Genomic DNA, 26,083 nt, shown 5'->3' on the forward strand with positions numbered 1-26,083 from the left:
ACTATTGATAACACGTAGATTTTCCTGCCAGCCATTTCAGTTGAGCCCTTTCTCTGACCCTGCATTTAAAGTTTGGGCACGGGTGTAGCCATGTTGAACTGATTTCAGTTCCTCAGAATACTTTCTTCCCTCAGTATCTTCACAAAGGCTCTTTTCTCCCTCTGGGACATTTGAGCTTCCTGTTCCCTCCTATCTTTTTCTGGATAACTTCTATTAAAGATCTGAGTTTAGCTGTCACTTTACTTGAGGGGTATTCCCTAACTTCCATAGAGTTAGGTATTTTTGCTATGTACTCTTAGCTGCCCTGCACTTCCCTCACTGCATTTATCACACGTATCTTAATTGCTTCTTTGCCATCCCTACTAAGCGAGACTGTCGGTGAGGAACTGTGTTTGTCTCGTTTATCTTTGTAACTCCAGTAGCTAATACAGTTCTTGGCACATAAGACAGTCAGTTATTTCTTGAATGATTGCAGGTGCTGAAGGTATGGTCTCAGAGATCAGGCAGTTAACGTTAATGAATACTTCACCCGTAAAAGGGGTCACCTGCCACTCAGCTATAGCTGATTGTGGCTATGTGAGAGTATGATCCCAGTTTTGCCAGAACATCTAATTTTTTCAAAAAAAGTTGGAAATACCATTTTAAAAAAAGCATCCTCTCCCAGTTTTTAAATGTTGTCAGTGGAATAGAATTTTATTTAAAAAAAAAAAAAAAGTGGGTCAAACAAGTCTCATGTGGCCTATCAGTCACTAGTTTGGAATCTGTTTTAAGTCTTGTAGGGTTTATATAATGGGCTTTGTGGAGAATAATAGGTTTTGAGTTGGGCCTTGGTGGTCCGTTGGATGTTGAATGAGAGAATGGAAAAAGGTATCCAGTTTGGAAAATAAACAGCTCCATGGTAGTGTGTGTTAGTCTGTTTGTGGCACAGTAAGGAAACAGGCATAATTATATGCTTTTGGAGAGAATAGAAGGTTAGATATAATAGAAGGAGGTATATGGAAGATAGAAGTTTGGATTTATTATGGTTAATAAAAAGCCTCTTGGATTCTTGATCCTGGAAACTTCACATTATGAATATGCATTAACAGTTGATTATCCTTTTTTAGGGTAAAATGGAGGGTAAAACACTGGAAGGAGGCTGACCAGTTAAGGCCTTAACTTCCATCCATATATGAAATAAAATTCAGATTTATAAATATTATATGTAGGCAGACATCTGGCATTTTTGTTTACTTGTGTAATTTCAGTTAATTGATCAATTATAATGGACAATCAGGGATCCCCTACTAAATTTAGTGCAGTACATTCGGGCTTATAAAAGAAGTATCCTTAAAGCGTTGGAAAGTCAAGTGACTTGTGAAACTAGTAGAGAATGCAGTACTTTATTTTTTTTATTTTTTGAGATGGTGTCTTGCTCTGTTGCCCAGGCTGGAGTGCAGTGGCACGATCATGGCTCATTGCAACCTCCATCTCCCAGGTTCAGGGATTCTCTTGCCTCAACTTCCTGAGTAGCTGGTATTACAGGCATGTCCCACCATGCCCGGTTAATTTTTGTATATTTTTTAAGTGGAGACGGGGTATTACTATGTTGGCCAGACTGATCTTGAACTCTCGACCTCAAATGATCCTCCAGGCTCAGCCTCCCAAAATGCTGGGATTACGGGCATGAGCCACGGCACCGGCCCCAGCATCAGTTAAATTTTTTTTTCAATGACCTTAACTAATTATGTTCTAAAATTTAGGTTTAGTTGTCTGGAATTTCAAATTTATTTATTTTTGAGACGGAGTCTCACTCTGTCACCCAGGCTGGAGTGCAGTGGCGCGATCTTGGCTCACTGCAAGCTCCCCCTCCCGGGTTCACGCCATTCTCCTGCCTCAGCCTCCCGAGTAGCTGGGACTACAGGTGCCCACCACTGCCCCCGGCTAATTTTGTTTTTGTATTTTTAGTAGAGATGGGGTTTCACCGTGTTAGCCAGTATGGTCTCCATCTCCTGACTTCGTGATCCGCCCCCCTCGGCCTCCCAAAGTGCTGGGATTACAAGCGTGAGCCACCGCACCCGGCCTGGAATTTCAAATATTTTCTAATAGAAACATTAGAATATTAATTCACTCTGAATACTGAGCACAGTGTGCAAATTGTTCTAGGAGCTTAATATTCATCAGTGAACAAATAGACATTCCTGCTTTTTATTATTATTAGCATTAATAATCTAAGATACTGTGTAGTGTACTTTTAATACAGATTAAACCCTCACTACTGGAAATACTACTAGTAGAAATACTACTAGTGAGGGACTAATGCATATTAAAAGTACATTATATAGTATCTTAGATTATTAGTGCTAATTAAAAATAGCACGATTGGGGGATCTGTTAGTTAAGTGACATTAAGAAGGTGACACTGAAGGGCAGGAAAGTTAATTCCACAGATACCTGGATGAAGGGGTGGCCTGCCCCTCCACACCTGTGGGTGTTTCTTGTCAGGTGGGACGAGAGACTGAGAAAAGAAATAAGACACAGAGACAAAGTATAGAGAAAGAACAGTGGGCCCAGGGGACTGACGTTTAGCATACGGAGGACCTGCAGCGGCACCAGTCTGTAAGTTCCCTCAGTATTTACTGATTACTATTTGCACTGTCTCAGCAAGGGGAATGCGGCAGGAGAACAGGGTGATAGTGGAGAGAAGGTCAGCAAGAAAACATGTGAGCAAAGGAATCTGTGTCACAAATAAGTTCAAGGGAAGGTACTAGGCCAGATTTATGTTTCTCTCCACCAAAGCATCTCTGTGTAGTAAAGAATAACAGAGCAGCATTGCCACCAGCGTATCTTGCCTCCAGCCACAGGGCGGTTTTCTCCTATCTCAGAATAGAACGAATGTACAATTGGGTTTTATACCGAGACATTCAGTTCCCAGGGGCATGCAGGAGACCGAGGCCTTCCTCTTATCTCAACCGCAAGAGGCCTTCCTCTTTTACTGATCCTCCTCAGCACAGACCCTTCATGGGTGTCGGGCTGGGGAATGGTCAGGTCTTTCTCGTCCCACGAGGCCATATCTCAGGCTGTCTTAGTGGGGAGAAATCTTGGACAATACCTCACTTTCCTGGGTAGAGGTCCCTGCGGCTTTCCGCAGGGCGTTTGTGCCCCTGGTTAATCGAGAATGGAGAATGGTGATGACTTTTACCAAGCAAACTGCCTGTAAACATATTGTTAACAAGGCACATCCTGCACAGCCCTAGATCCCTTAAACCTTGATACCATACAACACATATTTCTGTGAGCACAGGGTTGGGGCTAAAGTTACAGATTAACAGCATCTCAAGGCAAAACAATTGTTCAGGGTACACATCTTTTTTTGTTTGGTTGGTTTTGTTTTTGAGATGGAGTCTCGCTCTGTCACCTAGGCTGGAGTGCAGTGGCGCGATCTCGGCTCGCTGCAACCTTCGCCTCTCGGGTTCAAGCGATTCTCTTGCCTCAGCCTCCTGAGTAGCTGGTACTACAGGCGCGTGCCACCACGCCCGGCTAATTTTTTGTATTTTTAGTAGAGACGGGGTTTCACCATGTTAGCCAGGATGGTCTCGATCTCCTGACCTCGTGATCCGCCCGCCTCAGCCTCCCAAAGTGCTGGGATTACAGGCGTGAGCCACCGCGCCCAGCCATGGTACAGATCAAAGTGGAGTTTCTTATGTCTTCCTTTTCTACATAGACACAGTAACAGTCCGATCTCTCTTTCTTTTCCCCACACCTGGAGAAGAACATTCTGTGCAGGGAATTGCCAGTGCAAAGACCTATGTTCATCTAAAGTTTGAGGTCAAATGTGACTTTGCTGTTCAGTAACCCTAGTTGGCTATCAATAGTTGTTGAAAGAATATAAAAAGCGAAGGAATGAGTTTGGGGGGGAGGGGAAGCTATGTATCCTGAGTGTATTTAATAATGCAAACTGACTAGATTGGAATGCAGAGTTACTATAGCCTAAGTTGCTACTATAACCAGTTTGGATAAAATGAAAAAACAGATCCATTATCTTGACTTTGGATTCAGAGTGTTAATGGTTTGACAGAAGGATATTGCCTATGACTTTGTTTTCTCAATTTCCATGACACTTTTGCTTAGAGTACAAATCCTCCATACCCTGTCAGCCGTCAGTTGAAGTTAACATAACAGTGGTTGGATAGCCCAGTGGAGTGCTCTAAGAAAGGCTTCTTTTCTTTCTGGAATTAAATATCCCATGATGGTATATTAAACATACCGTCTTCATTGAATATGGCATAAGAGAAAGATATTTTTATAATCCAGAACCAGTTATTAGCGCACTTCTGAATGAAGCTTGTATTCTCCACACTGGGTTCTAATTCTTTTCTCTGCCTAATTGTGATGTAGAGGGTCCTTCTATTTTTCTGTTAATTCTTCCGTTTGCATATCTTGTTGGCTTAGATAACTTTTCTGGAGTACCATTGAAACTGCACTGATATGAGGAGACGTAGTGATGATGTGGCAGGTAACATGATCACTCACTGGGAGTCTGAACACCTTTGTATAAATGTAACTGATTGGTCAATTTCCTAAGCCTGGATAATATCATAAACAACATATGCTGCTAATCAGGAGGCTTGTATTTATCAGCTATTTTTAAATCCTTTAAAAATTACAAGGTTCTAGCATGGGGGCAACATGGTAAGACTATGACTTGATAAAAAATAAAATTAGCCAGGTGTGGTGGTATGCCTGTGGTTCCAGCTACTAGGGAGGCTGAGTCGGAAGGATCGCTTGAGTCCAGGAGGTCAAGGCTACAGTGAGGTGTGTTTGCCCCACTGCATTCCCGCCTGGGCAACAGAGTGAGACTGTGTCTAAGGAAAAGAAAGAAAAAGAAAATTGCACATTTCCATTTGAATATAAGGTGATATTAGTGTATTCTGTATTCTAATTATCGTAGGAGATGGTAATTTTCATCATACTAAACCATGGAGGTATTTTGAAGCCAGTGTTTACAATAACAGCTAAAAACAACCTTAAACATCTAGTACAATCTCAGAGATAAGGATAAGAGAGATGACCTGCCCAGCTCTCAACTGGCAAAATTCTAGACTAGATTTCTAGGACTAGAATTCTCTTATTATAATTTTGTTCTTATGAAACTTGGGTGGCCTCTGGTGGCCAAAATGATATCTTCTATTTTCAAGAGTGTGTTTGAAGGGAGTTTGGCTTGAGAGTTCTGTTTATACAATTAATGAAGATTTAATTATTTCTCTATATTGGTTGGTTTATACAGACACAAATCTTTACGTCTGTATTTCCCTCCCTTACAGGAAATTGTTGAAAACGTTAAATTTGATTCCTAAAAGGACTCAAGTAAGTATAGTATAGTAGTATTTAATATAGTAGTTATTGTTACATTTTTTGTGGGACACCGGTAAATTTTAATATTTCAGTATTAAACTACATAGTATTTCTTTAGAACTCTTATTGTTTATTTTTCCTATTTATTACAAAACCTTATTTTTATTTACATTCTCCTTTAGTATATTAATTTACATTCATCATTTTTACCGTCACTTCACATGTTATGCTTATTGAATGATTTTCAAGAACTTTAAAAACAGTTACATACTTTTGTAATACATAATAGTATATATACATTATGCAGTAAAATATTCATCCTCTGCCCAGCTACCTAGTTCTCCCCAGAGGCAATTGCTGTTGCATTCCCTTGTTACTCCCAGGAGTAGTCTGTACATATGCATATATATTCATACCTGGCCTTTTTACTGTGCTTTTCTTTGTTTAGCAGTGTATCTTGGCAGCCTTTTCATATTGTTACTGGGGTTACTTTTCTTTGAAATGGTTTGCAAAAATACTCCTTTTGTATAAATATAACTGATCAGTTTATAAAAGGAATACAAAATATTCCTTTTGTATAAATGTAACTGATTGGTTCAGCAATTTGTGCTATTTTGATGGATATTTTAAATTTCTTTCAATCTTTGCTATGCAAGTGTACAAGTATACCTAGAAGTAGAATTGCCAGGTCAAAGCATATGTGTTTTTAAAATTTTAATAAATATTGCCAAATTCTTCCCAATCTGTAACCAATTATACTTCCTTTTTTTTATTTTTTATTTTTATTTTTTTTGAGATGGAGTCTCACTCTGTTGCCCAGGCTGGAGTGCAGTGGTGCAATCTTAGCTCACTGCAAGCTCCGCCTCCCGAGTTTATGCCATTCTCCTGCCTCAGCCTCCTACGTAGCTGGGACTATAGGCGCCCGCCACCACGCCCAGCTAATTTTTTGTATTTTTGGTAGAGACAGGGTTTCACTGTTTTAGCCAGGATGGTCTCGATCTCCTGACCTCGTGATCCGCCCGCCTCAGCCTCCCAAAGTGCTGGGATTACAAGCGTGAGCCACTGCGCCCGGCCAACTTCCTTTACTAACCTATGTAAGTGTTGCTTTCCTTAATCTCATCACTGCAGTTGGATTTTTGCAGAGCTTTTGGATGAAAATAAATATGCCATTATAGTTTTGGTTTTCATCTTCTTTATTTTGAAGGAGGTTGAACATCTTTTCAAAAGATTTTTAAGAGCCATTTGTATTTTTTTGTGAACTGTTTGCTTATGTCTGTTTTTCTTGTGGGTATAGCTATTGACGTTTTTCCCCTTTGATTTGACTTTACTTCATTGCTGTCACTGTTACTCTGTACTGTATCTTAAAAAGGATAAAATCTAACTCTTTAGACTGAAACCTTTAGTGGATTCAGTAAAGGTGGGGGAGGAGAAGTAATGTTGACAATTTACTTCCCTTTCAAGCTTCCATAATTCTTGCACCTAAGAGACTGATTGCTTGGAATCATACATTATTAAATGAGGTCTTATTGTAGACAGAGAATTCAGTTTTATTCATGCATAATGTTAAAAGCTAATTTTTTTCTCTTGAATGTGTATCTTGAGAAAAAGTTAATTTTTAATTTAAAGTAAGATTTCCTAGGCATCTTTGGCTAGTTAATTCATTATATTGGGTCTGTTTGTATTAGAAAGTATTATAGGTATGTTTTTGCAGAGAAAATTGGTTGCTTTGCTATAATAACATAAAAAAAAAGTTGCACCCTTCTTCCAGCCTTTAATTTTTCCTTAACTTAAACTAACTGAACCGTTAGAATTCTATAGCTGTTCTGTACTGTCAAAATGGAATAGCTATCTGTTTCCCCCTCCCTTAGTATTACATTATAAGGAGCCACCAAAAATCTTTTGACATTAAGTCTTTTCTGAAATGTGTTTCTTCTTCACATATCTGTGCGCTACTTTCTATGTACTGAAAGGCACTAACTTACTACCTGGACCGTTTTCGTTTTTTGCTCATGGTGGTTCTTCTGTACATCAGGATGGTTCACAGTTGTTGGCTTAGAACCTGCTTCATGATTGCTTCACTTTCTCCTGGTGCTTCTCTGTTAACCATTTGTCATCCACTCCAGAAGTTGTCAAGCTACTGCCTGCAAGCGCTAGCCTGTTTTTGTAAATCCAATTTACACACTCATACATTTATGTATATTGTCTATGGCTGGAGATGTGAGTAGTTGTAAAAGAGATCTGTGACCTACAAGGCCGAAAATATTTGTCTGATCTTTTGAAGAAAAATTTGCCAACTTCTGATTTATAGTATTGCCATTTCGTGTAAATGGTCTCTTTTCCCGTACCCTATTCTCATTTTCTCGTTTGCCTTGTTTACCTTGTCTTTTGTCTGTTCAGTTTCTATTTTCATCTCTTCTTGTGGCTATATACCCTTGAATTCTTTAACACCGTATTCACCTTCCTCAAAGTAGGAAGCATTTATGAAAAGAATACACCCTCCCACTCCCCCTTCTCTGAATCCCGAACCTGAAAAATGTTGACAGAACTTTTAATTTCACATTTTGCGAGGAGGCTTTTGCATTAAAATAAATTTATAGTGTTAAAAAAATCAGGAGTGGTTTCTTTCGGGGATTGTTGTGTGTGTTTTTGCAGGATTGTTCTTTTAACACTTTTTTCAGTTAACACATTATTTAACAGAGAGAGAGTAAATATATATTAAATGAAGACTGTAGAAAAGCAAAAAACTAATGTTATTTATACGAACTATTCACCAGGAAATAGGAATAGCTTTGCTGATCAGCCATTTAAACTATTCATTAAAATGAATCGTTTCTATTTTTTGCTATAGGAGAATGAAGAAGTATTTGTGGTCTGAAATGTTATGGATTTTCCTCCCGTAATTGGTGGCAACAATCTCTTTGAAGCTTTAAATAGTCTTGCCTAAGAAGGAAGATAGGGCTTTCCGTGTTTTTTTTTTTTTTTTAAAGAAAACCTCAAAATTGTTTGGAAGAAATATTTTTCCTTTTGGTCACTTTCATTTTTTTTTTTTTCTCTTAAGATCTCTGGAAAATATTTGTGTCGGAAAGTAATTATTTACTCCTTCCTTACCTTTTCTGTTACTTCCTAGTATCATAAAATCCATAATTCTTTTTTTTTTCTTTAGTGGCTTACAGAAGAGACGAAATGTGGTCTGAGGGACGATATGAATATGAAAGAATTCCGAGAGAACGAGCACCTCCTCGAAGTCATCCCAGTGTAAGTTACTCTTACATATTGAATGATTCAAAAACCTAGTGTCTGAGTTAATTTGATACACCAAAGCTAGGCCTATTAACAAAATCTTCAAGTGTCAGAAATTTACCAGTGTAGGTTACAAAAGAGATCAAGCTTATCTTTTAAAAGTTAAAAGTTCGAAAATAAAAGACAACATTTTATTTAAGAAGAAAACTTATTGTTTATATTTCTTGTTTACATTTCTAAAATGAAGGGTTTATATTGAATTTAATTTGTGAACAAAAATTACAGATTTTATAAAGATTATACCATCAGTTAGCAAAGAAGTATTTGAGTACCTGCTCCTGCTGTTATTGGCTGTTAACTATTTTTTTCTATATTCCTAAAAATGTTATAAATTGAATATATGAAATTCTAAAAGTAGGCTTTCATTCTAAGAGAGGAGAACTCTTCCTAGAGTGGAAACATGTTAATATCCCTTGTTAGGATTCCTGCAGGTGTGCTGTCCTGTGGTCAGGCAGTCTGGCTGGTAAGTAAGAATGCCTGGAGGCTCAGGGCCAGGCAGACAGGCAGCTTCTGGTGTGCTGTCCTACTTCTTGTCTCTTGTTGCTCTGGGAATTGGGAATTTTGAGCCAAGCCTTTTCTAAGCCCAAAGAACTTACTGTTTTGTTTACTATTTCCAGTGCTACATCTAGTACTAGCAGGTAATAGAAGCTCACTATTTATTTGAGTGAATATGTGTACTGACTCCCCAGAATCCCCTGTGGAGGTCTAAAGGAGGGTTTGGGGAAGGTCAAAAAGCTAACTTAAACTTTTGCACAGACCCATTCTAAGCACCAAGGGACTAAGGTTGTGGTGATAGTATATGAATATATTATAGATTCATTATATACCATCAAAAGCCACAAATATTTATGTCTACGTTAGTTATTTTTTACTTATGTAACATTTAATCCTATAGCCCACTTAGATGGGTAGTATCGTCTTTAGGTTTGTCGTTGTCCTAAATTACAATCCAGGTTGGGGTTGATTTAAAATGATTTAAGATGGAAAAAATAAAGATGCCCATTATACTTCAGGATGGCCAGACTTAATTATTCCTATATGTCATTTATTTCTAGGTTAATTTGTAAACTTCATGTTTTCAATCAAAATCCAAATGTTATTTATATTTTTTACTTGATAAGGTTATTCTGTAGTTTACCTGTAGCGAAAAGGGATGACTTTTTTCTTTATCTCCCCTCTCCCCTCTGCCACTCTGCCAAGGATATATACCATTAGGAATTTTTCTGTTTTTTTTTTTTCTTTTTTCTTTTTTTTTTTTTTTTTTGAGATGGAGTTTCACTCTTGTCACCCCAGCTGGAGTGCAATGGCGCAGTCTTGGCTCATTCACTCTTGTTGCCCAGGCTGGAGTGCAGTGGTGCAGGCTCGGCTCACTGCAACATCCACCTCCTGGGTTCAAGCGATTCTTCTGTCTTAGCTTTCTGAGTAGCTGCGATTACAGGCGCCCACCACCACCACACCTGGTTAATTTTTGTATTTTTAGTAGAGATGGGGTTTCACCATGTTGACCACGCTGGTCTCGAACTCCTGACCTCAGGTGGTCTGCCCACCTTGGCCTCCCAAAATTCTGGGATTACAGGCATAAGCCACCACGCCTGGCCTCTTTTCTTTTTTTTGAGGCAATCTTAGAATGTAGCCCAGGCTGGAGTGCAGTGGTGCGATCTTGGCTCACTACGTCCTCTACTTCCCGGGTTCAAGCGATTCTTGTGCCTCAGCCTCCTGAGTAGCTAGGATTGCATGCCACCATGCCTGGCTATTTTTATTTTATTTATTTATTTATTTATTTATTTATTTAATTGGAGATGGAGTCTAACTCTCTTGCCCAGGCTGTTTTTATTTTATTTTATTTTAATTAATTAATTAATTAATTAATTAATTTGGAGATGGAGTCTAACTCTCTTGCCCAGGCTGGAGTGCAGTGGTACAATCTTGGCTCACTGCAATCTCTGTGTCCTGGGTTCAAGCGATTCTCCTGCCTCAGCCTCCTGAGTAGCTGGGACTACAGGCCCAAGCTACCACGCCTGGCTGATTTTTATATTTTTAGTAGAGACGGGGTTTCACCATGTTGGCTAGGCCGGTCTCAAATTCCTGACCTCAAGTGATCCACCCACCTCAGCCTCCCAAAGTGCTGGGATTACAGGCATGAGCCACTGCCACTGCACCCACATCTAAGTTTTGTATTTTTAGTAGAGACAGGGTTTTGCCATGTTGGCCAGGCTGGTCTTGAACTCCTGGCCTGAAGTGATCTGTCCACCTTGGCCTCTCAAAGTGCTGGGATTACACGCGTCAGCCACCACTCCTGGCCCCATTAGGAATTTTAAATTCTGTGTTTTGAAGATACTTAAAAGGGTTTTCTGTGTGGTTATGCCATCAACTGGGCACCAGTTTGTAGGATTGTGTGCTTTATTACTTTGAGGCTGGGGAAAGCAGGTTATTGTATCGATTTAAGATTGTAAGATGAGTAGTGGACCCAGGGGATAAGGATGTTGAAGGTGCTGACCCAGAGAATTATTGAAGTAATACACCATTTGGTATGGGCTGATAAAGAAAGAGAGTGAGGCTGAGAGGGACAGGAAATTGAAAGAAATGAGTGGTTGAGGGACAGGAAAGGCTTAGAGAAGGCTTTGGTGTGGTAGAAAGATAGGCAATCGGTATTTTAGAGTGTGGAGTTTCCAAGATGGAACAGTTTTGAGTGAAGTTCAGTGTGTGACAATGAGAATAGAGAGCTAGTGTAAGTTACTGGAGTTGAGAGCAATGAAACTATTAGGATAGACTTTAGATTTGTGATTTAGATCAGAAGCTCTCAATCCTTGTTGTACGTTAAAATTTCCTAGAGAGCTCTTTAGTAACACCGTATGGGCCCCATCTTAGATAATTAAATTATTGTCTCTGTGGGTGTGATGTGGACCTCAGTATTGTTTAAAAGTTCAAGTGATTCTTACATGCAGAATTTAAAAAATACAGATGTATTTGAATTGAAGTCATAGTGACAGGAGTTGAGGTAAAAATGACAGGTGGTGGAAGACTTTAATGAATCAGCACATTGCAGAAAAATCTAAACAAAACCAAACATTTTCATTTAATACTATCTGTGTTTGTGTAAATATGAAACAGAGGCTTCTTATCCCTCATAAAATAATTTTATCAGAAGCAAGCAGGTAGGGAGATATTGTCCTTAAAATCAGACTAGATGTATTCAGCTGTCTCTTAAATGCCTAAAGGTAAACCTTACTTCCTGAAGTTAACTGGCTGCTTGGTTCCTCATGGAGGAGCCTAGATTGTTTTTCTCTTTTTGAGAGCACAGGACCTGACCAGACCTTGTGCAGGTTCATTTCTCTCCTTTTTCTTCAATTCCATTAGATTGGTCTTTCTGTTCCCCCAGTCAGCCTCTCCTAGTTTATACAAATCCTTCTTTCTGTATTTCCATATCCCTCCTTCCCAAGACTCAGGTGCATTTTTTTTTTCTGGTGAACTTGGCCTTATTTTGGTTAGTAATTTAAAGCCGCCTCTTTCCCTGAATACATTGTACCCCTTAGATGGCTCTTGAAAATTATCCCCTGTGCCTTCTGTGTTACACCTGCATCTTAGTTACATAAAGCATAGATTCTTAACCTTTTTTTGTGCCATGGATCCCTTTAGCAGTCTGGTGAAGCCTATGGATCCCGTCTCAGAATAACATTTTTAAATCTATAAATAACATGCACAGAACTAAGTGCACTTACATTTGAGAATGATTATCAAACTATTAAAAACCAAATTTGTGATATAGTAATACATAGTTCTTTAGTAGGTCGTTAAATATCAAAAGCTACTGGTGGTGGTTTCATTGCTGTAATTTCAAAGTAGTGATGAGTGTTACAAATGATATTTTGCAATACCTGTAACAGCTAGATGTAACATGGTATAAAATTATCTGTGATCTCTTTTGGTAACAAAGTCACAGATACATCCACTGCTGTTGTTATTATCTAAAGTTAGTTGAAAAAAGTAATTTTGTGTTCACATCTCATTTAATGGACCCACTGAATCTTTGGGTTAAAGTAGTTGAACTAGAAATGTAAATAGTTATACTTTCTTACTTTAATAAAAATATAACTTACTAAAAGTTTAAGGCTGAATACAGTGGCTCATGCCTATAATCTGAGCACTTTGGGAGTCCGAGGTAGGAGGATCACTTGAGCCCAGGAGTTGAGACCAGCCTGGGCAACAATGTGAGACCCTGTCTCTACAAAAAATTTTAAAAATTAGCCATGCATAGTGGCGCATGCCTGTAGTCCCACCTACATTGGGAAGCTGAGGCAGGAGGATTGCTTGAGCCCAGGAAGTTGAGGCTGCAGTGAGCTGTGTTTTATGCCACTGCGTTGAAGCCTGGGCAACAGAGGGAGAGATCCTGTCTCCAAAAAAAAAAAAAAAAAGTTTAAAAATATTTGCTTAGATAATCTAGTTATTTTAAAAACCATATTAGCATATCATATTGATGTGTATGAGAAAGTTCATAAGAAGCATTATTTGTAAGAGCTTCAAACTGGCAACAAACCAGATGTCCAACAGTAAAGTTGACTAATTGTTTAAATTATACACCAATGAGAATAAATGGGCTACTGCCAGGTGCAACAACATGGATAAACTTCACAAATATTAAAAGAAAGAAGTCAGTCACAAGAGTTTATTCTGTGTGTTTCATTTTATGTAACATTCCAAAACAAGTGAAACTAGCTGGGAAAGTGGTTTCTTTTGGGAAGAGGAAGTAGTGACTGGGAGACCACACAATGAACAATTTTGCTGCGCTGGGAATATTCTCTTTTTTAATCTGGGTGGTACTTACACGTTGTGAAAATTTATCCATTTGTGATTTGTACACTTTTTTGTATGTATGGCATACCTCAAAAGTTTTGAAAAGGCAGATTTTTTGCATTTCTCTCCCTTTTTTTCTTTCTTTTCTTTTTTTTTTTTTTTTTGAGACCGAGTCTTGCTCTATCACCCAGGTTGGAGTGCAGTGGCACGATCTCAGCTCACTGCAACCTCTGCCTCCTGGGTTCAAGCGATTCTTGTGCCTCAGCCTCTCTGAGTAGCTGGGATTACAGGCACCCACCACCACGCTTGGCTATTTTTTGTATTTTTAGTAGAGGTGGGGTTTCGCCATGCTGACCAGGCTGGTTTCGAACTCCTGACCTCAGGTGATCCACCTTGGCCTCCCAAAGTGCTGGGATTACAGGTGTGAGCCATCGTTCCCGGCTTCTCCCTTTTTTCTTAGTACACTCTTTGCCCCATTTATTATCAATTCTGATACAAAAGAAATGTATTTGAGGAACTACTAGATGTGATATAAAGTGCAACGTGAAGTGGTGACTGTTGGGAAGGTAAGGTACCTTCTGTAGTAGTATGTCCTTGTTAATAAAAGCAGCTGTTTTCTGAGTTTCTAGCCTTGATAAACCTGAAAAGACAATTGAACACTGATATACTTTGGTTTTGATGTTAAATTATACTTAATTTGAGTTTTGGCAATCTTATCCTCAATATACAGCTTAACAAATGTACCAGTCATTATTGTAGCACTTTATGGTATGCTTTTAAATTCTTTATGTATAAATAGTCACTTTTATAAGGGGCTTTCACAGAAATTTTTATTTGGCCTTAAACTTGGGTAGGTAGGTAGAAGACTAAAGTTCAATGAAGTGCACTACAGAGACTTTGTATGTAAATATATATGCTTCTTCTATAGGAAGGAAATCAGTCATCACAGAATATCTACACTTCTAGATACCTGTAAAGCTCTTGTTTTTAAAGCATGCTTTCTGTCTTTAAATCTATAATTTCTATGAGCTTAGTTATCTGATTTCCTAACCTTTATCAAGTTTTGTGACAGAATGGCATTTATTTATTTATTCATTCATTCATTCATTCATATGTACATATGCACAGGGTCTTGCTATGTCACCCAGCTGAAGTGCAATGGAGCAGCCACAGCTCACTGCAGCCTCAGACCCCTGGGCTCCAGTGATCCTCTCACCTTGGCCTCCCAGATCGTTGGGATTACAGGCATGAGGCACCATGCCCGGCCCAGAATGGCTTTTAAATACATGTAAACTTCCACTTATGGGGGTCCAGCTTCTTAGCCTGTTGGGGAACAGATAGGTAGTATGGAACATTTTAATGAATCTGCAACATAAAATGTTGATTTTTTTCATTAGCTTATTTGAAAATGGGAGAGAAGTTCCAATTTCAGAATTTTTAAAAGTTGTAATATTTGGAAATTAGGATGAGAGCACTAGCAGTTTATATTCTGGGCAATTACAACAGAGCTGGGGCTGAAGCAGTCCTATCTGCTTATCCCTGCTTCATTTTTGTTTCTTTAACAAATACATTATTTTGCATTAAAAGATTTTTCTGGTTTTGGCAGCAGCAGGGAGAACGATATTGACTAGTAGTGATGTCAAGAGCAGCAACATGTTATTTTTCTGTCACATTTGTGGTAAATTTGAGTTACATAATTAGTTTTTGTAATAAAGTAGTTAAATAACAATATTTACTTCCTTAGATTAATTGAATCTTTTTTATAATTCTTGTCATTGTTTATTTCTCTCTCCTAGAGAGTTTGGCCAATCAAAAATAAATCCTTTAGTAAATCCAGAACATGATTTTGTTAGTATCTGAGCCTTTGTAGCGAACAGATGGGATGCATATCAGTTCCACCTGTTCTCAAATGTAAATGTACTCAAACCATAATCCAGAAATTTTTCTTTTGACCACCTTGACAATCCGGTCTACTTAATTTAGTAATTCAGTTATATACATATTCCATATAACATTGTTTAAAATATATTAATGTTGAAATATTTTTTCTTTGCATTCTTATTTCATGAAACACTTTTATTCAGAATCTTCACAGGCATATTTAAATTTCTGTTCTTTTTATGCCCCACATATTATTATTGTTTTATACAGTCATCAGTGTTCATGTAAATTTTCCCATGTAAGTACAACTTCCCAATATTTTATTATGGAATTTTTCAAACATACATCAGTCAAAAGAATTTTTATAGTGACCATCCACATACTCCCCATTTAGACTCAACTATTAATATTTTACTAAACTTGCTTTATCATGTATTTATTCATGCTATTAATCCATCTATGTTTTTGAATACATTACAAAGTAAATTGTGGACAACAGTATCCTTCCCATTAACTACTCAAGCATACGTATTATTAGCTAGAGTGCAATTTTTTTAATAGTTTTTTTAATGGGAAAATTACATACATGAAATGTAAAAAAAGCGTTTCTTTGCTGAGTTTGATTTAGTAATGTTCCCTTGTGTAGAGTTGCCCTAAGAGGTGTTTTACTTTCTTTGCTGACAGAATTGCAAGGACTTAACTTTCTTTTTGTTGTCACTATTTTCAGAAGAAATGTGATCAATTCTTGGCTACATTCTCGAATAAGATGTCTTAGCGCTCTGGGTCAATACCAGTTTTCATGTTTTTGACCCACTGTCACCAAAAGACGTTAGAATGATTCAGAAACACCAATATTTCATTCAAGAATCAGTGAGTGAAATAAATCAACAAATGCTACAATAGAAATGTATGTCATAGACTATAGGGATCAGAGTTAGGAAATCATACGCTTATGAAAGCAAAAGCCTACCAGCCTGTGTAATAGAATATTTTAGTTAGATATGGTTTGTATGGTACTTTTCTGTAAAAAGCATGTGATGCCAGAAGTAAAATAAAATTGAGATAGCAGGGTATAATATATATATTATGGATGTGGTGCTTACTGTGTGCCAGGTGCTGTTCTAGGTGCTGGGAATAGAACAGTAAATAAGACCAATAAAGGTTTTGTAGGCTTACATTTGCATTGTAAGTTGATTGTGATAGGACATAATGGCATTGATTATTTACATATACCATCGTATTTACTTACTTCTTTGGTAGGTTAGTGTGTTTTAGTTATTTGATGTTTTATAAGGGGAAATATCAAGCATATAATAACACACATTAATGTGATCAATTCCCAAAGGAGAAATCAATTATCAGCTTCATTGCCAATTTTGTTTTGTCTATGCTTCTACCGCTTTCTTCCCTCCTAGATTATTTTGAAGTAAAACCATGATACCACACTTGAAATGTCAATAAGTATTTCAATATGTGTTGCTAGAAGATAAAAATGTTTGGGGGGGAAGGGCTTAATACTTTTATATTAATACTTTCATTTTAAATTAAATGATTTTATGTTAAAATGAGTAAACTTTAATGACATTGGAAAAGAAATATTTTTAAAGAAACATGGTAATTCATACAATTTTTACCTAGTTAATTATGAGATTTAACAACAGTGTGGATTTTTTTTTTTTTTTTTTTTTTTTTTTTGAGACAGAGTCTTGCTCTGTTGCCCAGGCTGGAGTGCAGTGGCATAATCTCGGCTCACTGCAACCTCTGCCTCCCAGGCTCAAGCAGTTCTTGTGCCTCAGCCTCCCATATAGCTGGGATTATAGGTGTGTGCCACTAAACCTGGCTAATTTTGTGTATTTTTAGTAGAGATGGGGTTTCACTATGTTAGCCAGGCTGGTCTCGAATTCCTGGCCTCAAGCTGATCTGCCCCACCTCAGCCTCCCAAAGTGCTGGGATTACAGGTGTGAGCTACCTTGCCCAGCCAGTGTGAAAAATTTGATACAGATTTTTATATCAAATCAAATAACCATCAACTTGGTGCTTTTACTTACTAAAATGAAAGCATTTCCTGTAACAGATAGTTATATTGGAATGTATGGCAAATTAAGAAGTAGCTGATTATTTTCTAACAAAACCATTTCACCATTTGGAAAACTAGGTATTTTATTCTGACCAGATTCTCATTAATGTAAGCAAACCAAAGAATTCTTATTACACACACTTAGAGGGTCTTGTAGTAGTAATCTTAGGGGTGAGACCTCACCCCTAAGATGATGACAGATTTGAAAGTTTAAATTTCACTGAAGTATAGCTTTCCAAAAGTATTTAAGTTTATGTGCAAGTTTTTTTTAAATATCTTGCCAGAGTAGGTAAATTATCAATAGATAGACCTTTTATTTCAAATGAGCTACATATACTTTTTATTTTTGGCCTGACTGATCATACCATTAATACTAACACTATTAATACTAACTTTGGAGTAGCAAATCCAATAAATTCTATGCATATTTTTTGGAAATTCTAGTAACATCCACAGAAAATTCTGATCTTTTTAATAAGGATACTTATATAATCATTAATATGTAGATATATATTAATATCTATATTAGTATGTAGATATTTTTAATAAACAGAAGCAGTGAAAATTGATACCATTGATTAAATTGAGATTTTATATTTAAATTCAAGATTTGAAATATCTGCATTTGAAATAATAGAAATGTTTCAACTCCATTGAGTTTAGTTTTTGATTAATTGAAAATGACCCTGTTAACCTTTTAAGATATTCTTTATAAGTCATAATTTTTTTTTCTGGTTTGTATATTATGGTGCCATTGTTTTTCAAGGTATTTTCCTCTTTTTTCTTTCTATTTTTTATTTTTGTTTACTTATTTTTAACATTAAATTTTATTGTGTATATTTGAGATTCACAACATGATGTTATGGGATACATATAGATGCAGATACACATGGATGCATATTCATAGTACAGTGGTTGCTGTAGTGAAGGAGACAAACATATTCATCATCCCACATAGTTACCTTTTTGTGTGATAAGAACACCTAAAATTTGTATATTTCACAAAAATTTCTAATGCAATACAATTTTATTAATTTTGGTCCTCATATTGTACATTAGAGCTCTAGACTTATTCATCTTACTTACCTATTTTGTATTCCTTGACTTACAATTCCCCATTTCTTCCCCTACCCATGGTAACCAGTTTCATCCTCTATCTCTGTGTATTTGAGCTCTTCTTTGTTTTTTTAAAATTCCACATATAAATGATTATCATGCAATATTTTTTTGTGTGTGTATCTAGCTTATTTCACTTAGCATAATGTCCTTCGGGTACATCCGTGTGTTGTAAATAGCAGTATCTCCCTCTTTTTATAAGGATGAATAATACTCCACTAATATATTTATATACCAGATTTTCTTGATCCGTTTGTTCATCCATGGGAACTTAAGTTGTTTCTAAATTTGGCAGTTGTGAATAATGCTGCAGTGAACATGGAAGTGTGAATATCTTGAACAGGTGGTGATTTCATCGCCTTTGGGTATACAGTATACCCAGAAGAGGGATTACTGGGTCATGTGGTAGTTTTATTTTTACTTTCTCTAGGAATTTCCATACTGTTTTCCATAATGGCTGTACCAATCTGCATTCCCACCAACAATGTACTAGGGTTCTCTTTCCCTCATACCCTCGCCAACATTTGTTATCTGTTGTCTTTCTGACCATAGCCATCCTTAAGGGTGTGAGGGGGTATCTCATAGTGGTTTTAATTTGCATTTTCCCTATGGTTAGTGATGTCAAGCACCTTTTCATATACCTGTTGACCTTTTTTTAAAAAAATTATTATTACTTGGAGATGGCATCTCACTCTGTTTTCCCAGGCTGGAGTGCAGTCACCAGTCAGCTCACTGCAGCCTTGAACTCCTAGGCTCCAGGGATCCTCTCACCTTAGCCTCCCAAGTATCTGCGATTACAGGTGTGAGCAGCTGCGCCCAGCTGGCTTTTTTTTTTTTTTTTTTTTTTTCTTTTCAACTATGCTAGCATCCTGGTATAGTCAACATAGAGTTGGCATGAACCAGGGCCAGAATGCCAATCAGCTATTGGCTACTGTTCTCCCAGCAGTGTAATGCTTGCCTAGGTACAAGGCAACCTAGGAAGCTGCCTACAGCTGGGGAGCTGGCCATTTTTATGTCTTCTTTGGAGAAATGCCTGTTTATGGTCTTTGTCCATTTTTAAATTGACTTTTTGCCAATATCTTTCTAAAATGGAGGTTCCAAACATTTCAGTAGTACCTTAAGTCTGTATACCTATGTTAGCATACAGAAAGGAAAATTACATGTTTACAGCTTAATGTAAGATTTGCATAAGAATTTCAGTGTTGTTATTTGTATTCATGTCTGGCAATGCAGGTAATAAAAATACTGTTTGAATTTCAACAATATAATCTTTTTGAAAGGGGCGGGCACGGTGGCTCATGCCTGTAATCCCAGCACTTCGGGAGGCGTAGGCAGGTGGATTACTTGAGGTCAGGAATTCGAGACCAGCCTGACCAATACGGTGAAATCCTGTCTCTACTAAAAATACAAAAATTAGCTGGGCATGGTGGCATGCACCTGTAATCCCAACTACTCGGGAGGCTGAAGCAGGAGAATCACTTGAACCTAGGAGGTGTAGGTTGCAGTGAGCTGAGATTGCACCACTGCACTCTAGCCTGTGACGCAGAATGAGACTCCATCTCAAAGAATTTGAAAGGGAAATTCTGAATTCTTTGCCACTCATCATAGATTTTATTGGGAACAAAAATCCTTGAATGATATACCTGGATAAGACATGAACGCTTTAAAAATACAGCCCTCTTTGCTACAGGCTCCTGCAGTCATCTTTGTTTCCTTAAATCTTTTCATATAGCTAGGGAGTTTTCTTTAAGATTAGGTATCTACAGAGCAGAGATAGTATAATATATAATGTCCATATATTTGAACACTTTCTCGAAATACCAACTTGATCTTAATAGCCAGATATAAGAGCTGTCATTGAATTTTTTTTCTTTTGCTGATTAAACAACTTTTATTTTTATTTTATTTATTTTTTTGAGATGGAGTCTTGCTCTGTTGCCCCAGCTGGAGTGCAGTGGTGCAGTCTCAGCTCACTGCAACCTCTACCTCCCGGGTTTAAGTGATTCCCCTACCTCAGCCTCCTGAGTAGCTGGCACTACAGGCATACACACCTCACCTGGCTAATTTTTTTTTTTTTTTTTTTTTAGTAGAAACGGGGTTTCACCATGTTGGCCAGGCTGGTCTCAACCTCGTAACCTCAAGTGATCCACCTGCCTTGACCTCCCAAAGTGCTAGGATTACAGGCATAAGCCATCATGCCCGGCCTTAAACAACTTTTAGAATGATTGTTTTCATTTACCTCAGTTGGTAAAGCAATTTTTTTAAATAAGTAACTAAATGTGATTTGAATTTTACTTCTGCCAAAGTTTTACCAAATACATTTTACAATCCCCAAATAACATTCTAATAACTGGGGCAGTTGAACAAAGGAACAGAGTGCTTTGTAAAATAATAAGCTCTCTATTCATAGAAGTGTTTAGGCATGCATACTCACCCCACCATCCCTCCAAATAATCGTATACAAACAAACAAGGATATTGTGTAATGGATTGTTATGGTTTATTGGAATTTGGAGAAGTCAGTTATTCTGATTTTATGAGTGACAAATTTTCAATTAGAAATGATGTAAATTGTAATTTTACTAATTTTGGCTTAATGCCAGTTTCTTTTTTTTTGGCAGCTTAGTATTTACTTAAATTTAATTGAAATCTCTGTGAAAGGTAGTTTGTAGAAGAATGAGTCAATATAGTCATTTGTGTATCATTTTATGTAAATGTAGAATATATCTTATAATTTAATATCTAACATACTAAAGGAGGTAACCACCTTAGATCCCCATGGGAAAAATTAGTTAGATCTTTTAAGCTCTCAAATAAATACAAACTACTGATTTTATTTTTTCCTGACCTATTGACAAATTTCCTACCTATTGAGAGATTTGAATAGTATATAGTCATTTAAGAACAATTGAATTGTTGTAGTCATTAGGGCTAAGAAGTAATTTAAGGAAACAGTTTGAGGTACTTAGTATTTTTTTCCGTAGATTTGCACAGTAGTAATCAATATAGCAAACATTTTTTGAGCACTTAGTGTGTGCCTGAACACGGTACTAAACACTTTGCATTCCATTTCTCATTTAGTCCTCACAATGCCATGAGGTAGGTGTTAGTATTAATTTCATTTTACAGGCTTGGGATGATAGATAAACAGCTCTGAAGGTTGGGCTTTATATTTTGTAAGTTTTATTTTTTTCCAGATTAGTTAATTCATATTGATCTTACATTATATCAGGCTTTACAGTTTTTTTTAAAGATATATCTCTTTTGATATTGATTGATGTGCCATGAATGCCCAAGACCAGATTATGTACAGATATATGTTCTGTAGCTCTCTGCTTCTTTCTGTGGATAATCGTTTTTGTTATTTTATAGCAGCTACTAACCTAAGACATATATTCTCCCTGTGTCCAATTCCCCAAGTCTCACAAAAAACCTACTCATTTTTTAAAACATTAACAATGTATTCCAGTACTTTGAAAATTAGTTCAAATTTTATATCAGCTTTTATTTTGCTTCTAGACCTGTAAAGCCAAAGGCTCTCCTCCCTCCATTACTGCTGGAAAAATAGCAAAATGTTTCCTTTTGATCATTCTAGCTCAATATCATCATTAGCTGTTGCTCGTGTGTAAATAGCTTATATTTCTTCTAAATAGTATAGTAGACCAAATATGAGAGCTGTCTTACATAATTTTATTTCTAAAATTGTTAGGCAATTAGGGATAGAGCTACTGTAACATTCTGTCTTAAGTTTATTTTTTATTAAAATGATAATATTGTATTTTTTCTTTTACTTATGATTGGTTTTCGCATTGCTGCATGTCATTTTGAACACCTGGCTTTCTTCGTTGAACAACTTGATTTCCTTTAATCCACGTGAAGACCTTAGTATTAGTTATATTTATGTTATTTCATTAATGCTTTTGTTTATACATTTAGCTCATTCGATTAAGGGTAAGAACTCCTGTGCTTTTTAAAAACCTTTCCAAAACCAAATAGAGAAATTAGTGATTTGTATATATTTCTTTTTGTCTGTTTTAGGATGGCTACAATAGACTAGTTAATATTGTGCCAAAGAAACCACCACTGCTAGACAGACCTGGTGAAGGAAGCTACAATAGATATTACAGTCATGTTGATTACCGAGACTATGACGAGGGCCGCAGTTTTTCTCATGATCGAAGAAGTGGTCCACCTCACAGAGGAGTATGTAAATTTCCCCCATGTACTAATTGTTATTTCTTATAAGTTTAAAATTAATGTAATTTAAAAATTTATGTGACGGCCGTGAAAGCAGTTGAATAAACACTTTCTGCTTGATGCTCTCATGTGAATTGCCTGCTGGAGCTGTCAGATGGGACCTAATAGTCAAGAATCTTGGGGTACTGGACAAAGTAGGTAAGCACTCTGGGTGGCACTACCTAAATGAAATTAATTCCAACCAGCCTGCTTTTATTATTCCCCTAAATTGGCAGGGATTTGCAAAACCATTTAAAGGTAATCTATTGTCTTGGTACTTAATAAGTGATGAGCAGGTGGTTACCATTTCTTCCTAGATAACTCACGTAATTTTTTTTTTTTTTTTTGAGACAGAGTCTTACTCTGTCCCCCAGGTTGGAGTGCAGTGGCGCAGTCTCAGCTCACTGAGCCTCCTGGGTTCAAGTGATTCTCCTGCCTCACCCTCCCGAGTAGCTGGGATTACAGGCACGTGCCACCGTGCCTGGCTAATTTTTGTATTTTCAGTAGAGACAGGGTTTCAGCATGTTGGCCAGGCTGGTCTTGAACTCCTGACATCAAGTGATCTGCCCACCTCGGCCTCCCAAAGTGTTAGGATTATAGGCGTGAGCCACCACTCCCAGCCTAAAGTCTATTTATTAACTGAGATTGGAAAGCACTCAAAACATCGTCATAGGAAGCAATTTAAAAATGTTAGCTGGCTGGGCGTAGCGGCTCACACCTGTAATCCCAGCACTTTGGGAGGCTGAGGTAGGTGGATCACCTGAAGTCAGGGGTTCGAGACCAGTCTGGCCAACATGGTGAAACCCTGTCTCTACTAAAAATACAAAAATCAGGCAGTTGTGGTGGTGGGTGCCTGTAATCCCAGCTACTTGGGAGGCTGAGGCAGGAGAATTGCTTAAACCTGGGAGGTGGAGGTTGCAGTGAGCCGAGATCGCGCCACTGCACTCCAGCCTGGGCAACAGAGCGAGACTTTGTCTCAAAAAAAAAAAAAAAAAGTTAGCTGCTATTATTACTACTACAACTCGCTTCTCTTGAGCATTCTTAATAATCTAGAAGTATGTATTTAATGTTGCAGTAATCTGTAATTGAACTTAATACTACTCCTTGATGGAATTCCTCTGTCCTACCTTGCATGTTTTCAGTATTCCTTAGCTAGGTTGTTTTCCCACCTTTTCTCTTTTTCCACCTTTCCTACTGTATAATATGACAATTAACAGTACATATTCAAACCCTGTTTATAAAATAATTTGACCTCACATTGGCTGTTGGAATTAGTTTTCATACTTTACGCTTGAAGAAATGGAGGTAAGGTGATTTACTCAGGATCGGTATGTATGGGAGTCTGGTTTCTCTTACCACTGCATCATAGTGACCCCTAACAATTCCAAAGTCGTAATGAGACTATTCAGTGTTTTCTCGTGTTTGTTTCTAAAGTTTGGGGTTTTATAGCTTTCTTAGTTTTCACAGAATTGATTTTTATTTTATTCAGCTTTTGAATGTCATGCTGCTTTTTTGTGGTCCTCATATTTATTAAATTTTTATTTTATTTCAGTAGCTTCTGGGGTTCGAGTAGCTTTTGGTTACGTGGATGAGTTGAATAGTGGTGAAAGTTTGAGATTTTAGTGCACCGTCTCAGTTGTTACCACTTTTATGAAAATCCTATGTGAGTTTTCTGTTCGTTGGACCAGTTTGTATTTGAAACCTCATGAAAATGATTTTTTTTTCTAAAAACTTGTAGCATAATAAAGCTTCAATGGCAGTTTCTTCTAATATTGTTACCAATTGTGTTTGTCTTTATACTTTTGTGTGTATAACATTTTTTCTTTAAATTCTTTTCAAACAAACAACAAGCATACTTGTGATCATTAAGAGTCTCATGACACTAATTCTTTATATAGAGTTCAGTTATGTAATGCAAACAGATTACTTGATTTAATATTTTATTAGCACAGTTAAGTTTTGAATTGCGTTTATATTTAATGTTGAGATGGAAAATGATTATATTTTATTTATATAAGAATAGAGTGTGTGATGCTAAAGAGGAAGATGAGGATATTTATTTTAGATAAATCCGTTTTCCTGATATGTAATTTGCATATTGTATTATTCTATGTATAATTTTATTTATTTATTTTTTGAGACAGAGTCTCATTCTGTTGCCCAGGCTGGAGTGCAGTGGCACGAACTTGGCTCACTACAGCCTCTGGCTCTTGGGTTCAAGTAATTCTGCCTCAGCCTCCCGAGTAGCTGGGACTATAGGTGCACGCCATTGTGCCCGGCTAATTTTTGTAGAGCTGGGGTTTCACCATGTTGGCCAGGCTGGTCTCGAAATCCTGAACTCAAGTGATACACCGTCCTTGACATCCTGAAGTGCTGGAATTACAGGCATGAACCACTGCACCTGGCCAATTCTGTGTGTAATTTTAAAGTAATTTGGTGTGGATTGCTATATGGTTCTTTTTTATGTACCTTTGCAAATATGTCTTAGAGAACAAAATGTGCTTTGTTTGATTAATTTTAAATTTATTTAAACTTAAATTTAAATATTATTCTGATATAGATGATCAATAAGTGACAGTTTCTTATATTGTTTCCAGTTTGGTTTTTAATTGAAAATAAGGTGAGAAAATAAAACTTGAGCAGGAAAAATGGGAAAGTAGCAAGTTTTTCATTGGGCTTGAATCTGAAAATTGGTGAGAGAACTTGACAGAAGGAAAAATGTGAGGTTGAGAAATGTGTGCTTTATTAAATTTAGACTTTGTCCTCAAATAGCCGTTTACTGTTGTTATATTGATATATGTATCTTTGGCAATTAGGTTGTTTGAGTCTACCAAAGAAATAATTTAAGCATTTTAATAGAGATAAATGGTACCACAGGTTCTCAGTCAGTCTACTCTTTCAGTTGTTGAAATGGATGACTTGCTGAATGTTTTTCCCTTTTTATGCCTTTGAAGTTTAGGGAAATTCAGTCTAGTTTCTGGTAGTATTGTTAGATATATCCCACTTGTCCAAAATAATGTAAACAAATAGCTAAGTAGCTTTTTTATGTTACAGGATGAATCTGGTTATAGATGGACAAGAGATGATCATTCTGCAAGCAGGCAACCTGAATACAGGTAAAAGGATAAAAATAATAGCATAAGTACTTTGATACTTGACTCACCGAGATGTCTGCTTTGGAAATATAGACTCAAGGCACATAGATGAAATATTTTACCGGGATTTTAAATTTTGAAAGCAACAAGCATTATATTCTTTTTGTGACTATGTAGAATATTAGCACTGATAACTAGTGTTCCACATCTCTTGGCATTTTGTAACTCATAAAAAAAATTTAAAAATATTTGGG

The 26,083-nt window shown here is 37.0% G+C and overlaps 1 protein-coding gene across 20 annotated transcripts in view; it reads left to right on the forward strand.

The window, feature by feature from the left end:
• PPHLN1 (periphilin 1) overlaps nt 1–26,083 on the forward strand; it is a 216,789-nt gene that overhangs the window by 97,483 nt on the left and 93,223 nt on the right. For 8 of the 20 annotated variants that reach the window (XM_054527130.2, XM_054527131.2, XM_054527133.2 and 5 more), the window contains exons 2-4: nt 8,498–8,589; nt 22,537–22,701; nt 25,789–25,850. In XM_054527130.2, the coding sequence (XP_054383105.1) occupies nt 8,498–8,589; nt 22,537–22,701; nt 25,789–25,850 (319 nt within the window). Of the gene's footprint in view, nt 1–5,303; nt 5,347–8,497; nt 8,590–22,536; nt 22,702–25,788; nt 25,851–26,083 lie in introns of all 20 variants that reach the window. The other 12 variants (XM_054527135.2, XM_054527136.2, XM_054527137.2 and 9 more) reach the window with 5 other exon arrangements.

The sequence above is a fragment of the Pongo abelii genome, chromosome 10 (genome assembly GCF_028885655.2).
Source record: "Pongo abelii isolate AG06213 chromosome 10, NHGRI_mPonAbe1-v2.0_pri, whole genome shotgun sequence".
Lineage (NCBI taxonomy): Eukaryota > Metazoa > Chordata > Mammalia > Primates > Hominidae > Pongo > Pongo abelii.